This window comes from Harmonia axyridis, chromosome 6 (assembly GCF_914767665.1).
Source record: "Harmonia axyridis chromosome 6, icHarAxyr1.1, whole genome shotgun sequence".
NCBI classification, from domain to species: domain Eukaryota; kingdom Metazoa; phylum Arthropoda; class Insecta; order Coleoptera; family Coccinellidae; genus Harmonia; species Harmonia axyridis.
The window spans coordinates 24,023,821-24,039,865 of NC_059506.1; the positions used below are offsets into that span (position 1 = coordinate 24,023,821).

Genomic DNA, 16,045 nt, shown 5'->3' on the forward strand with positions numbered 1-16,045 from the left:
GCGTTTGTTTGCTTGTGAACAGCTGTTTGCAAGTCAAAGATGAAAGGGTTTTCTGCCTCGCATTGTGACTGGAGACGAAAAATGGGTTCATTACGATAATCCCAAGCACAGAAAATCATGGGGATATCCTGGCCATGCTTCCATGTCAACGGCCAAACCGAATATTTACGGTTCTAAGGTCATGCTCAGTATTTGGTGGGACCAACTCGACGAAGTGTATTATGAATTGTTAAAACCGACTGAAAGAACCACAGGCAATCGTTATCGAACGCAATTAATGCGGTTGGCCGAGAATTGGAAGACAAACCCTAGTTTCAGGCTTATCTGGGTTAATGGTCCAAATCTCACAAGAGTTCTGTTAATATGGCCGTTCGAAATTTTTTCAATTTTAGAACTGCAAATTCGCTCTAGATGACAATTTGACTAATTCAACAATAAATTCAAAGATTAGGATGGTATACACTAGAGGTATTCCGATAAGTTTTTCGAAGTGCACTTTATAGTCTTCACACGACTAAATTCGTAACCCCCCAAGCGTCGTTCCATAAATGCCTTTTGTTCTTGGGGCACGGTCCGCATTAAAGCAATTAATCCAGGATGATCCTGAATACGGAATGAAATTTTCATGAACCTACTTCCGACAATCAATTTACCCGGAGCTCGAACCATCGGGGAAGAAGATGAAGACGTCTTAATGATTTTAGCAGAAATTAATGACTGCAAAGAACGTCGTTAGTTAACAAACCACGATTCAGGTTTAGAGCTACTTCGAACATTTAAGGTGCGATATCAACAGCTCTTATGAAATAATCCAATACTTTTAGAAAACTGAAAACAATAGTTCAGAGGAAGGTACTGACTTTACGTCAAGGTTTTGAAATCTTTCCTTAAGGTGGTAATCTTTTTTTCTGTCTCTCATTGACCTCTGAGATCGAAAGTTCCAGACTAGAAAGGATATATTCTAGTTTTGGAGGATTCTTCAACCATTTGAAATAGGTTGAATGACTATAACGTTACAAAGCTTACAAGGAACACAACAATTCTGCTAAAGATTTTTTTTTAGTGATATATGGTGGTTTTATAAGTATAACCTCCAGTTAATCTCTGATACTTGATAATTGCTATTCCTCAACATAGAAAATGGAACAGGCCATCAAAGATCACACATCAGTTTCGAGCAGATGCACTGTTTGACGAGTTATCAATGGATTAAGATTTCTGAAGTTAATTATCAGATAATAATAAACACCTGGAGACATAAAGCGAAGAAACGCTTTAGATCGTATTTGTCAAGTCAAGTATAATATAATATCGCCTCTCTACACAAAAAACTCGTAGGTTCACTTGTAAAATGACACAGGAGAACCAGAATTTTGAACTCATCATATTTAATTTCTTCTGAGAACCACCTACACTAACCGATGAACTCATCATATTTAATTTCTTCTGAGAACCACCTACACTAACCGACCTGCCAGTGAAAAGTTGTTCTGTTTGCCATCAGTCAATTTTCTCTGTTATGAAAGGTATCCAAGATGTCAGCTCACTCCACTTCTTAAGAGAGACATTGTCTCCTCCTACCTAACAATACCTGCTCCATTTCCTTTCATTGTCTACACACAGAATTGAAATTTTCCATTCCTTCTTACCTTGTATATTCGAAAGAAGACTTCAGCATAAATCGAAACTATCCGATTTATTTAGTGCTTCAAAGGATTTTTCAATATGCCCGAGGGAGGTAGATAAATGATTGTTCAAAATTCAAATTACACGAAATTCGAACACGACCATTTAGTTGAGAGCTCAAAAACTATAGGTGTACAACTTTGCTTCCGCCATTTTGCAATAGATGGCTGTAGCGTTACGTGGTGGTCGAAATAAATAGATCGTAGATATCATACAATGACCTTAGGTATTTGTTAACATAATGCCATCGAAATATTACCCGATTTTTGTCTGCATCATAAGGTTATTCCCGATTAAACATGTCAGCTTACGAGCCAAATTCTCGTCATTTGCGGGAGGTTTCAATTTCTTGCTTTAATATGAAGAAACGATGTTGAACTTTTGGCTTGTGAACAGCTGCCTGCAAGGCAAAGACTGAAGGGATTTCTGCATGGAATTGTGCCTGGAGGCGCAAAATGGGTTCATTACTATAATCTCATGGATTATCCCGGATATCCTGGCTATGCTTCCACGTGGACGAATAAATTGAATATCCACATGCTCAGTATTTGGTGGGACCAGCTCGGCGTAGTGTATTATGAGTTGTTAAAAATGACTGAAACAATCACAGGCGATCGTGATCGAACGCACAGGATGTTTTTAAGCCGAGCATTGAAAGACAAACGGCCGGAATACAACGAGAGACATAATAAGTGCTTTTACAGCATTACAATGCTAGACCCCAAGTTGCGAGAAGACATATCTGCACATAGATGACGCTATGGGTTTTTTCGCCACACAATCTTTGGCCCCGGCGGATTTGAAGAGGTCATAGCGTTGCAACAGAGTCACTTCTCCACAGGATTGCCTAACTGAAGAGGCCACCAGCGATCTCGGGACAAAACACCAAACCCCTGGGAGAGGGCGCACCTCGTAACTTGGCTCGAGAAAGTCTCGCCAAATTATAATCATTTAAATTGATGTCTTCAGATGTAAATCAAGAAAACGATATAACACGAACTGATGATAACATGTGATATAACGTTGAAATAGATTAATATGTCAACATCCAATTAAACCGTACATATATCAACTAGTGTTAAAAGAGAACATTCACGAAACATCATAAGGCATCACGCGAACACCGCTCTAACACGCGACAAGGGATCCCGCTATAGTCTACAAATCATCGACGGGCCCGAATCAGCCAGCGTTCTGAATAATGTAGAGGCCGCAGTGGGCCCGTCCACGGGCTGAAAACTAGGGGCAACATCGTATCTCAACGCGATAAAAATGTAGAGCAAGCTGTTTATCTCGTCCCACGAAACATGGCGCGCACTCGTTAGAAATTATGTACGATCGCGTTGCGCTGAATTTCGGATGACGATTCTCGTGTTCGCGAATATATCAGCACTTTACGATAGGGCGTGTTGAAGGTTGGAAGTTAACGTTAGCCTCGAGCGGGAATGGGGATGTAAAAGTTAGAGGAGCTATCTGCGTCGCTCTCGTACCTACTTTGTTACGGGAATTGAAATGTTTATATTCTTCTCTATAGGTCCATGTTTCCTGTGGATTCCAATTTCACTGGTAGATGTCAATTAGATATACCAGACATCCTGGAACATCGCTAGAACTAGGCAAAATTGATGGAAAACTATTACCATCCCTGTATATTTTGGAGTTTAACAGTTATGAGTCCCCCGTTTTAGGTTACATAATTATGTGGAAAGGTTATCAAGAGCCAAATTACAAAGCAAGGAACAAGAATATTGGACATGCCCTCAGGAGAAGCGCTAGCCGTAGACATGTTTTTCGGGCTTTCGGCCCTCATCAGTACGGTGAAAAAGTGTTAGATGAGCAACACTTGAAGAACAACAACAAACAAACGGAGTCCACAACAGAAGCCAGCCGTCCATTTGTGGTTTCCGCAGGAAGACCCAATGGGTTTTCGGGCAACAACCAACATCACCACGTGGGAAACTATAGAGCTACCTGCGTGAAAACCTAGTCCTGGTAAAGATATGTGGACAATGAAAGTGATGATATTTCAAATCACTATTTCATTTGTAAAATATTTCATTTTATTCTTCAAAGTATGGTATATCTCGGAATCGAAACTCACCTCAGAAAATAGTCTTGAACAAAATCCGGATGCTCATCGAGCCATGCTTCCATCCGCGCAAACTCGGGATCGTAACCATTTCCGGTATTCTCGAGCAGACGCTGAGAGAACTTCTGGTGCCTATCTCGCAAACTGTCCGAGGTGGGGCCAGCCCCCTCTGCTGGCATCCGACAATCGTCGCCACTACTGCGGAGGTGTAAGCCTGAAAAAAAGAGCACATAAGCATTGGTTTACCGTGGGAATTTCTCTAAGGGGCAATTGGATAAATGATGAGGAACCTTGTAGTATACTTTCGGTTTAAGCATGCTGTATTGTAAAGCGTTGTGTACAGAAAACCATATAACGGGTGTTTTTTTTCGAGGTATATAACTTTAAGTTGGCATTTCTGTTCAAGATGGCGACCGATTTAACAGCTATCAAGTGATTTATTCTCAGTTTGGTTTGGCAATTCATCATGAATAGACTCACGCCTGAACAACGCTTGCAAATAGTGCAATTTTATTTCGAAAATAATGGTTCTGTGCGAAATACGTATCGCGCATTACGTCCATTTTATTTTGTTTAGCGATGAAGCGCACTTCTGGTTGAATGGCTACGTCAACAAACAAAACTGCCGCATTTGGAGTGAAGCTAATCCTCAAGTGTATGTCGAAACACCGTTACACCTAGAAAAACTGACTGTTTGGTGCGCTTTATGGGCTGGTTGAATCATTGGTTCGTACTTCTTCAAAAACGATGATTGCCAGAACGTTACAGTCAATGGTGATCGGTATAGAGCCATGATGACTAACTTTTTCATTCCTGAATTGAACAACCATGATGTCCAGGAACTGTGGTTCCAACAAGACGGCGCAACATGTCACACAGCTCGTGCCACAATCGATTTATTGAAAGACACGTTTGGTGACCACCTAATTTCACGTTTTGGACATGTGAATTGGCCTCCAAGATCTTGTGATTCAACACCGCTAGACTACTTTCTGTGGGGCTATGTAAAGTCGTTGGTCTATGCGGATAAGTCACAAACCCTTGACCATTTGGAAGACGGTCACAATTGTTGGAAAAAGTCATCGAAAATTGGACGTCCAGATTTGACTACATCCGAGCCAGCCGTGGGGGTCATATGCCAGAAATCATATTTGAATGTAATGCCACAAGATTATCTTGCGGATAAATAAAATTCATGTCAATCGAATAATCCATCGTTGTTTTATTGCAATTTAAAGTTCTATAGCTCTAAAAAAAACACCCTTCAGATATGGAAGAAATTGTATTCAACTTCAGCAAAAACATTCTGATATCTAAAAATCTAGATCTGTTTATAATGAAACTTAGTAAACAAACCTCCATAGAAAGTAATCATCTAAATAACAAAAACTCATTTTCCGAACATGTTAAATCATTTCCAAAAAACTGTAACATAATAATCGGACATAATTATCAATCGTTAAGGGTGAAACAGGGCTGGAAGGTTCATACAGAGATAAATGATCCTAACACCTCTAATTTGAAATTAAAACAAACTCCAGTTTTCATAAATTTTACTCTTTGTATAACCTATTAAATTTCATTTAACCTAATGACAGTTTATTCGGCTTCAAATTTCTCATTAAAAAACTGCCTATACGTATTCATTAATATCAGTCGTTATCGAAAATATTCAGACGAATATTACAGCAGCGAAATATGAAAATATGAAACGCGTAAAAGCAATATGGGGAAATAACTTTTAATGACTTTCGGCGAGCGCCAATTGAAAAATGAATACCTCCATAAAACCCAATCAATACCGAACAAATTTCAATTTGAATCGAAAAGTTCCCCATTATAATTTCATCAAACTTCCTCCAAAATCCCGCTTGTAATCGATTTTACCAATTTGGCCTAACAATAGTGCCGAAATGGAATCACCTTTCTGACGCTTTCAATTGGACGGAGAGTTAAGAGAGTTTCAACAGTTCCGCGGTAAATCAAAACAATTCAATTAGGTCGGTACATATGCGTCTATTAAATCATTGCTAATTGGTTAACGAGGTGAAATAAAGCTACCAATTACGGGTTTGGCGATGCCTAATTTGGATTATATATTTGTTGTTGAACATAAATATTGGCGAATTGTGGTTCGCAGTTTCATTTCGTTAATAATCGATTTAAATACGATGAGTTACTTGTATAGTTGGCTCTTTATGTAGATGTTTATTTGTGGTTTATACAAGGTGGGCTTTCGAAAATGAAACAGACGAAATGATTTTATTTCGAAAAAATATTCGACACGTCGATTTTTGATTCGAGGGGGACAATTTTTAAGATCAAATTCACAACCATATCGCTTCCACTCTTAGTGTTAGAATACCAACCCCTTAATTTTGAATATGAAAGATGGAGTAAGTGATACCTCGATAGAAATCAAAACAATTCAATTAGATCGGTACATATGCGTCTATTAAATCATTGCTAATTGGTTAACGAGATGAAATAAAGCTACCAATTACGGGTTCCGTGATGCCTAATTTGGATTATATATTTGTTGTTGAACATAAATATTGGCGAATTGTGGTTCGCAGTTTTATTTCGTTAATAATCGATTTAAAATCGATGAGGTACTTGTATAGTTAGCTTCTTATTGTGATGTTTATTTGTGGTTTATATAGGGTGGGCTTTTGAAAACGAAACAGACGAATTAATTTTATTTCGAAAAAATACTCGGACACGTCGATTTTTGATTCGAGGGGGACAACTTTTGAGATCAAATTCACAACCATATCGCTTCAAACCTTCATAACCATTGTTAACATAACAACCCTAAATTTTGAATATAAAAGATAGGGAAGTAACACCTCACTTGAAAGGCCTTTCTATCCTGTGTTCAGCATATTAATTTTTTTGCAATTGATCTATTCGTCTTCCATGTGAATCAATACAATTCTCTCTAATTTATGTTGTGGTTACGATGGTAATCGTTAATTTACATACACAGACAACAAAATAATTAGTGTTTAATATTTTCATCTACAATTAAGGTAAAAATGGTTCATTCCGTGGCAGAAAGACTTGAAATGATTTCTTTATTTTTCAAAAATAACGAATGCGGGAATCGTACAACAGATATTTCGATGTCTAGTATATGACTGTTATGGAGTATCATCGAAACTACAGAATAAATTGAAAATAAATTCGATTGATTACACAGAATGCTTGACGAAAAAACCAGTGTTGTTCGAAATTTAAGTATGTACAATTCGAAAACCAATACTTGATTAAAAAAAAACTTAAGTACTATAATTAATAAGACGCGGTGAAGTTTGAGTTCAAAGTTATTGGCATCGTAACAAAATTCAAGTTCATCGTATAAAAAAAAAATTTTTCAGCTTTGAAAAATCATCGAACGGTTTCTTGAGATCAATGGTTTATAGCCTACGATTTAACTCAACTCTCATTTAATGAGAATATTCCTGATTTTCCTCGGAAGGAAAATGAAAATAATTTTCTCTTTCAACGATTTTTCAGGTTTATGATTAAAATATTACTTTGAAAGTATATTAACCAATGAAGTAAAAACGAAAATATAATAAAAATGCATTTATGTGACAAAATGGCGAATGCGCTTCAAGTTAATTTCCAACGATACATATTTCGAATATTCAAGGTAATAGCACCTCTAGTTTCTTAACAAGAGTGGTAACGTGAATTATTTTCGACAAGACTGAATGTGTGAAAATTTCAATCAATTCGAAAAAATGCTTTGGTTCGATAGAAATACACCATATTCTCCGTAAACAGAACTGAGAAAATATTCTTGGAAAAATTCTAAAACAGCTTATTAGTTGCTGATATCCTGGAATATCAACATCTTCTTTCGTAGTGATTGTAGATTTCAGCATCTAGTAATTTGACCATAGTGTGAATGCTCCTCGGAATGCTCTAAACTTAGTACACAAATGGGACAAAAGCCTTATTCTTTTTTTGGTGATCCATAAAAACTTTGTAAGCGTATTCATATTTTTTCTTGGATATATAAGGCAACAAATTCAAGATGATATTAGGGTTGTGTCCCTCATATCTGAACATCATCATCATAACTGTCTATTTCAAATATTTTTGGAAGATAAGTAGACATTAAACCGAAATAAGTGATGGTTATCTGACTTTCGTTACAATGATAAACGAATCAATTGTCAAAGAAACGATATCATAGGCAATGAGATTGTAACCGAAAAATATTATTCTTTTGAAAAGGTCCTCATTTTACGGTAATGCGTACCTCGTAGTAAAAGCACATTCCTGAACGATTGTTAATCTCGGCTTAACTCACCGGCCAACAATTCACATTTTCGTCCAGAAAAGTACCGCTAGGTACACAATTTCCTATTTCTAGTTGAATTTCTGTCTAGTCACTTCTTTTCTAACAATATGAGTACAAAAAGTGACAACTCTAGAAGCACAGATAACTTAAAATTATGAATCGATAAATATTTCTCGCGTGGACAGGATAAACTAAAAATGACTCTTTAGTATGAAAAAAATTATTTATGCAAAGATGCAAATGAATAGATTGAAATGAAAATAAACTTTGGTTGGGATTTTGATTGAACACTCTGTACGTGACACAACCGTAAGGTCATAGTTCACACTTAAGATAAAACACCACCACTTCCTTGTTATAAAAGTAGATTTTCCCCTACTAAAATCAAATTATATAGAACCATCAGGCCTCGCTTCCGTAAGACCCAACCACAATAAAATTCTGGCCACCTTTGATGGAGAAAATTCGATGAACGAAGACGTCGAGTAAATCTAATTCTAGGTTCGGGCCCTCTAAAACTAGTATTCCATGCGGCCCACTAAAGACTAAAAGGTTCCCCGCAGTGTAATAAAGAGGGCGATAAAATGGAAGTTGCCAGAATATTGAAAATTTCATTTCCTCATCGTAACTTCGAACCGTGTCCCAAATTGTTGATGTGCTCTTCTTCTTTGATGTCTCACCATACCTATTAACGGTGAGGGCCTTTGACCAGAACCATTATTTCGAAAGAGGACTTAACTCAATCGGGAATTTTTGTTCATATAACTCATCTCAAACTTTAGCTCGATTTCTATTAGGATGAAAGAATAGTGCATTCTGTATCTAGTGGTAGGAGCGATACTTTCTGGATGACAATTGAAATGTTTGGCCGAGGCGTTAATTAAGCAGTGTCATTCATTGAAACGTCCATCGTAGTGACAAAAGTTGGATAATCATTAGAGGAGGGTGGAGTAACTGAGCCACCCAAAGGCTTAACGAGGTATAACTTCCCCAAAAAGCGAATAGAACAATTTTTGTTGATGGAGACACAACTTAAGATACTTATTCAATACACAAAATACATAAAATTAATAAAATAATAATTCTTAGATGAGAATTCCTGACTAAAAAAAAAAAAACTTCAAAAGCCTACTCTAAATCAAATCAAATCAAATAATTCATTCCCAAATCAATGTACAATACATGAAGAAGATCATGTCAGAATAACAAAAAAATAGAATACAAGTTAATATAAATCAGCTATACTAATCTTTTACACTTACAGTGATCTAAATATTCTTGAACCTTATAAGGTTCAGTTTCAATTAGAAAGTTTGATATTTCTCTTTTAAAATTTTTGAAATTATCGATTTGTTGAATCTTTCTTGGTGAAGAGTTATACAATTTCAGGCACACATATTTGACATTCTTCTCAGTCAAAGTTAAAGAGTGTTGGGGAAAATGAAAGGGAATCATTTTCCTTGTACTATTAGTATTTCTGAATTTTTCAAAATAAGAACTTTGCTGCCGGAAGAAGACTTTTTCACGTATAGCCCCGTTAATGTTAGTATTCCATTCCTCCGAAAAACACCGCGGCAGGAATCTCTGTATTTCATGTTATTCATAATACGTATTGCCGATTTCTGTACAATAAATATATCAGATGCATCAGAAGCATTACCCCATATCATTAAACCGTATTGTAGGAGAGACTGAAAGTTGGCATAATAGACCACCCTGAGAACGGAAGAATCTACTCTCCTCGACAATACTCTCATTGTATATATTACCGAGTTCAATTTTTTTCTCACGTTTAACACCTGAGAGCTCCAGCTGATATGGCTATCAAGGATTACACCGAGAAAGTTGGTTGAAGACTGGAACATCATTTCGCCACCTTCCAGGGATACTCTATCAGGAAACGTTTAGAATTATGTATCGTAAATAAAACACACTCTGTCTTCTCCGAGTTTACTATTATTTGGTTATTCTCACACCATTTCAAAAAATTTTCATATTCAGCTTTGATGTCATCAACTGCGTAATCTAACAGTTTTCTAGACACTATGATGTTTGGGTCATCCACAATCATTAGAAGCAGACAGTTTTGGACACATTCAGGAAGGTCATTTATGTTTAGAAGAAATAGTAGGGGACCAAGAATACTTCCCTGGGGTACCCCCATCTCCACAATCCGATCAGCCGAGAAATAGTCTTCCCCATTCAGCTCAATTTTTACCTTCTGCATCCTGCCTCTCAGAAAGCTCCGGATCAGTTCCAGTTCATTGTCTCTGATCCCACCGTGGAACAGCTTCTCCAGCAGCAAGTTATGGCTAACGTAGTCAAATGCCTTACTGAGATCCAAGGACAGACCAATTGAAGGATTTCCCTTCTCTAATTCCGAAATTATTTCATCAATCATTTCAAATATTGCGGTCGCTGTGTTCTTCCCTTTCAAAAAACCTACTCTACTTCTACTCTTCGTTCATCCGAGGCACTATATTAATACACAATATTCATTCTTCATGAAAATTGTCTCAATTTGTTTGTTTGTTTTTTTCTTCATCTGATATTGTTGTTTTTTCTCCTCAGAGTTTATTCTTTTCGCCTCTTTTTTTTTTTGAAGAACTTGGTCCAGCATTCTCAAAGTCTCTATGATTGCTTTGGTTCACGCTGTTTTTGCTTTTTCTTTGAGTTGGTCTTTATAGGATGAATTTGTGATTATTTTAGTATTCGAGACTCACTTGCCCCAATGTGTCATAAGAAGTGAAATTAATGTTTTGAAAAGTACGCTTATGTTTGTCAACGTTCTAAATATCAAGCCAAATAACATAAGTTTGATGTGATAATATGATGTATTCTATGAAATATTCAGAATTTCCCTATAAATTACTAAAAATCCTTGTTTAATTCACCTGAAATATAACAAGACAGAAGTTGTAACACGATAAATCTCCATATCTACTTAAGTTTCACTATTTTTCATATAGTTTTTCATTGACACCACGAGGTAATTGATTCACTGGTGAACTGTATTAATTTTTTCCTGATATATTGCCGGTCAAAGAAGATATTGTGAAAGACGCACTTGCCCTGTATGGCTCACTTGCCCCATTCTCCCCTACTTATTTCGGTTCAATATCTAGTTATTTCACAAAAATATTTGAAATACACAGTGATGATAATATTCAGATGTGCGGGACACCATAAGATTTGGTGAATGCTGCTGAAAATGTCATGTTGAAATTGTTGCCGAATACATCCAAGAAAAGATATGAATACGCTTATCTACATGGATTATTGCCAAGGACAAGATGATCCCCTGATCTGGAAATGTAATGTGATTGCTTATTTCTTTCATTTGTCTTCGAAGTTGATAGTATCTACATTATGATAAAATTACTCCATACTGGAAGGTATTCGCAGTACAAAAAAAGATGTTGATGTTACAGAATAAATACTAATGAATAACGTGCTTTTTTCGAACGCTAAATTGAAAATTCCGTATGATGACCAAATCAAGGCTTACTACGCAAGCACCTGAACACATATACATACTTAATGAAAAAGGTTCGTTCAGCATTAGCACCCTAGAATTTCAAAGTTATATGGATATCTCTGTAGAGTTTATTTTTGGCTATTTGATGTTGCTGGAGCAATCCACAGTGATGTAAAATAAGAGATAAGGTTTTGGATATGAGCTTTTGATCTTGATACCCTATAACAAAACGATCAAGCCTAGGTATGCCATTTTACATATTAATGTTAATACATTTAATTCAAAATTGAGCGTTTGTGATTGATGGAAGGTACGACGAGGGAAATAGTCAGAACAAATTACAGAGTAGCAATATGGCAAAATGTGAAAGAACATTTATTTAGTAACGTAATTTTGTGGCTGTCAGAACTATGATAAAACTGACAATAAAACTGTAGAAATTATTCGGAGCCTCTTATTAACATTGTGCGTTACTGATGCAATGAGAAAAATTGAATAAACTATTTGAAAATGAGCTACTAGCTCTTTTTGAGGAATTTTTAGCCAGAAAACAAATGAACAGTTCAACAAGATGGTCTGAATATTCCATTATGGAATTATTACTGATTATAAAACATGGTTAACAAGAATGAAAACAATAACATCAAAAATTCAAAGCTCTTGGCAAAAAAAACAAAACGAATTGCAAAAAAATATCAGAGGTCGAATAAATCTTGCTTTACCTAATGCAATTTATGAACGAAATTTTGTCGACGTCGACAAAAGAAGGAGGTAAATTGTCTTGGAAACTATTTTTATCTCTGAAAGTCTGTGGAATCCAATTTCATGATAAGCAACCACCAGACTAATAAGTAATCATATAAAAAGTATGTAGTTTTGCATTTTCCTAAATATATCAGATATTATCAAATAATTTTTTTTATTTGCTGGTGTTGATGACATTTGCTGAAAATACAGGATAATATCTATTCGAATGATTAACATTTAGCCTCACCACAAAAACCACACTTTTTACCGTTATAGAATGATTTCAAAATTTGTCCAACTAAATCTCTGTAAGGAGCAAAAGACCATGAGAGAACCAAGTGATAAATCTATTTGCTTCCAATGGAAATGCAACTAGACCTTAAAGAATAATAAAAATGTCTTAGAAATCAAACATTTTATGAAAGCAAAATATAGCAATGACAAAAATGGAAATAAGTTTGTTTCATTACTTCAGAACTAATTGCAACAAAAAACAAATTATAACACCAATGGTTTCTACTAGAAAAAGTATGTTTTTTTGTTTCATGTTTATATTATCAGCAATAAAAAAATTATCAGAACTTTTCATTTCACGCCATTTTCCGATTTTCTCTTATAGCTTGAAAACAGTTGAAAATATGTAGTTACTACTAAACAACGAATTTAGTACATCCGATACTCTTTCAATTTCGAGAATTGCTTGAATCTGTATGAAATCACTGAAGTTTTACATAAACGAAAAGTGAAAATCAAAATTGTGCCAATACTCACTATTATATTATTATTTCAGGGGTAAACTTAACTCATCGCAATCGAAAAACGTCCTAATTCGCACCGCACACCAGCAGGAGTGAAAACAATGCCTCCGATCAGAGTTCCAAACAATAGAAACCAATCCAATGGTTCCTTATTGGAGCACAGATGAAGTCATTCTTATCAAGCTGAGACCACCCACGTACATTTTTCATCGGTATAAAAATTTCTATGCACAGATGGAATAACCATTTCAGCCATAAACTTTTATCGACGTGACGTAACGGTAACCGATTGTAATTTGGCGATATCTCGATATAGGTGAGCCTGCCACTGATATCGACAGTCACGATGGGATCACAGAACGTTCTCGCTTCGAGTTGACACATAACATAAATGTCAGTGTAGATCTTGGTCCAAATTGAACGCGATGCTTCTTCTCCTCTTTATTTTCTTCGGTCAATGTTTGGGCTTGTACAGGGAGAGCGAAATTATCTTGAAAGTGAACACGGACAACTATGAGGACTATATCGAATCAGAGACAAAACCTGTGATTCTCCACGCTTACACCCCTTTATCTCAACAGTGCAGAGATGTAGCCGAGCAGTTCATGAAGGTCGCTGAGGAGCTCAAGGAAATAACCAAATTTGCCTGTCTTCAGGTGGAGAAAGAGAAAGAACTAGCTTATGAACTTGGCATCAAAAAACCCAACACCTTCTACATAGTAAGACGAGGACAGATACAACAATTCTCTGGACCCATAACATCCAAACATATCGTTGGTTTGGTTATGAACCAAGTACTAGCCAACTTGGATGCAGTGGAGGAAGTCGGTTTTCAGTATTTCTTCAAGAATGTTGTACAACTCAAAGACGAAAACTTCGAAGACTACATAGCGAAAAATGATAAACCATGGATGGTGCTGTTCTATTCTCCAAAATTACCAGAGAGCAAACATATGATTCCCATTTGGTATGACGCGGCGCAAAGTTTGAAGGATAAGGTCAATTTCGGATCTGTTGACATCACCGACAACCAAATGCTAGCTAAAGAGTACGATGTTGCTGGATACCCTACTGGCGTACTCATCATTCAAGAAGCTACATATTACCTTCATTACAACGTTCATCTCAATTCCGACTTCATAGTAGAATGGACCAACAATAAAATGAACGAATACGACGAGGATACCTTAATCAACGAACTCATCAGTCAAGATAGGTACGATAAATGCATAGAGAAATCGCTGTGTATCATAACCTTTGTCCCGCATATTCTCGATTGTGGAGCAAACTGCCGAACAGGCCTGTTGAAAACATTGACAGATATCTATGATAACTACAAAGATTACAAATGGGGCTGGCTGTGGTGTGAAGCCAGTTCTCAAGGAGATCTTGAAAGATCCTTGGAAATTGATGGTTTCAATGTTCCCACAGTTGCTGCCATCACTTACAGGAAGTTGAAATATATCAAGTTGAAAGGTCCATATGATTTCATCCATCTGCATGATTTCTTGCAAGATATACTGATGATGAGGATACCTAGTGCTACTCTGAAGAGGAGTATAAGGATCCGTGGAAGAGATATGTGGGATGGTAGAGATTCGAAAGAAACCAAGAATCATCTAGATTTCTTCGATATAGATGTTAAAGTCAAGGATGAATTGTGAAGAGCTCATAACAAAAGAGCTAATACCTATGTGAATTCGTATAAATATTAAATTGTCGATTTTGTATGAATTTTAAGTAATTTTTGATACGTTTCTATTCACCTACTACATATAGTTTTTTGCTTATTTCTATTAATGATTTCAGTTGGAAAACAGGTTATTTTAGCCATTTCTATCATTTTCGATTATCTAGAACAAGGATGGTTTCGTTAATGCTCTATTTCCTAAAGATTTTTTTTGCGTTATGTTTTAAACGATGAAACTATGAGTTCAGTAACTTCATCTGAATTTAGCCTTCTCTATCATACTTCTATACTTATATGGAAATTTTCCAAATTCTGCTGTTGATAGATAGAGCGAGAGGCTTTGTCAATAGAATATACCTCCTGAATTGATCCAACTTAACCAATGTGTTATCATAAGAGCAATTATGCCAAATGTCAACGATGCATCGAATCAAATTGATTATTATTCATCGATAAAGTAGGTATTTGTATGTACATGTGTTAATACGGTAATATAATTCATGTAGCCCAAATCGTCCTGTTGTATATTCAATAATTTATATGTTCGTGGGATGATATATGAATTATAAACAATACATCTGATTATATGGTGATTTATCACTTATATTCATGGATAACTAGTTCCTCCTATTTTCATATAGCCAGAAGCGTTTAACACTTAGTAAAGACTACATTTCAAATGCATTGCTTTGAAGTACGATTTGATTAATATACATATTCTATGTAGAAGTGTTATTATGGATCCAAAAGCTCTATCTGCTTTGTGATGAGAAATGGAATATTTTGAAGAAGGTTACAAACAGAGTCATCTTTACCGAATATTTTTTGATGTCAATCTTTTAAGATTTTGAATGGAATATTAAATTCAAAAATATATTAAATCCAAAAAGTATAAAAATAGGTATTTGAAATACCTGCTTGAAAGAATTGTAGAATGTGTAACCGCTTTTTTGTCTGTTATTCTCGAATTTCTACCTTAAAACATGACGAGCCTTTGACTGATACATATATTTCAACCGAAGAATCATGAGGTCAAAAGCAACACTTTTCTATACTTTACAACTTTTTCCGATTGAATATTTTTCCTCGGTCAGTAAAGCGCTTATTATTGACCCATCAATAGAAAAATTACTCCAAAAATCATTTTCTTTGATTCCATTCCATTTGCGAAATATAACTGAGAATTGAATTATTTCATGAATTTTGAAGTTGTATCTTTTCAACCGAGCTGAATCGGAAAAATAGGTAAAATGGGTTAACCTCAGATTGAATCTTCGGTTGA

At 35.8% G+C, this 16,045-nt stretch overlaps 1 protein-coding gene across 3 annotated transcripts in view; it reads right to left on the reverse strand.

Annotated features, from left to right (window-relative positions):
* LOC123682920 (dual 3',5'-cyclic-AMP and -GMP phosphodiesterase 11) overlaps positions 1-16,045 on the reverse strand; it is a 300,891-nt gene that overhangs the window by 89,984 nt on the left and 194,862 nt on the right. For all 3 annotated transcript variants that reach the window (XM_045621747.1, XM_045621749.1, XM_045621748.1), the window contains exon 3: positions 3,788-3,989. In XM_045621747.1, coding sequence (XP_045477703.1) covers positions 3,788-3,989 — 202 coding nt within the window. The remainder of the gene's footprint in view (positions 1-3,787; positions 3,990-16,045) is intronic.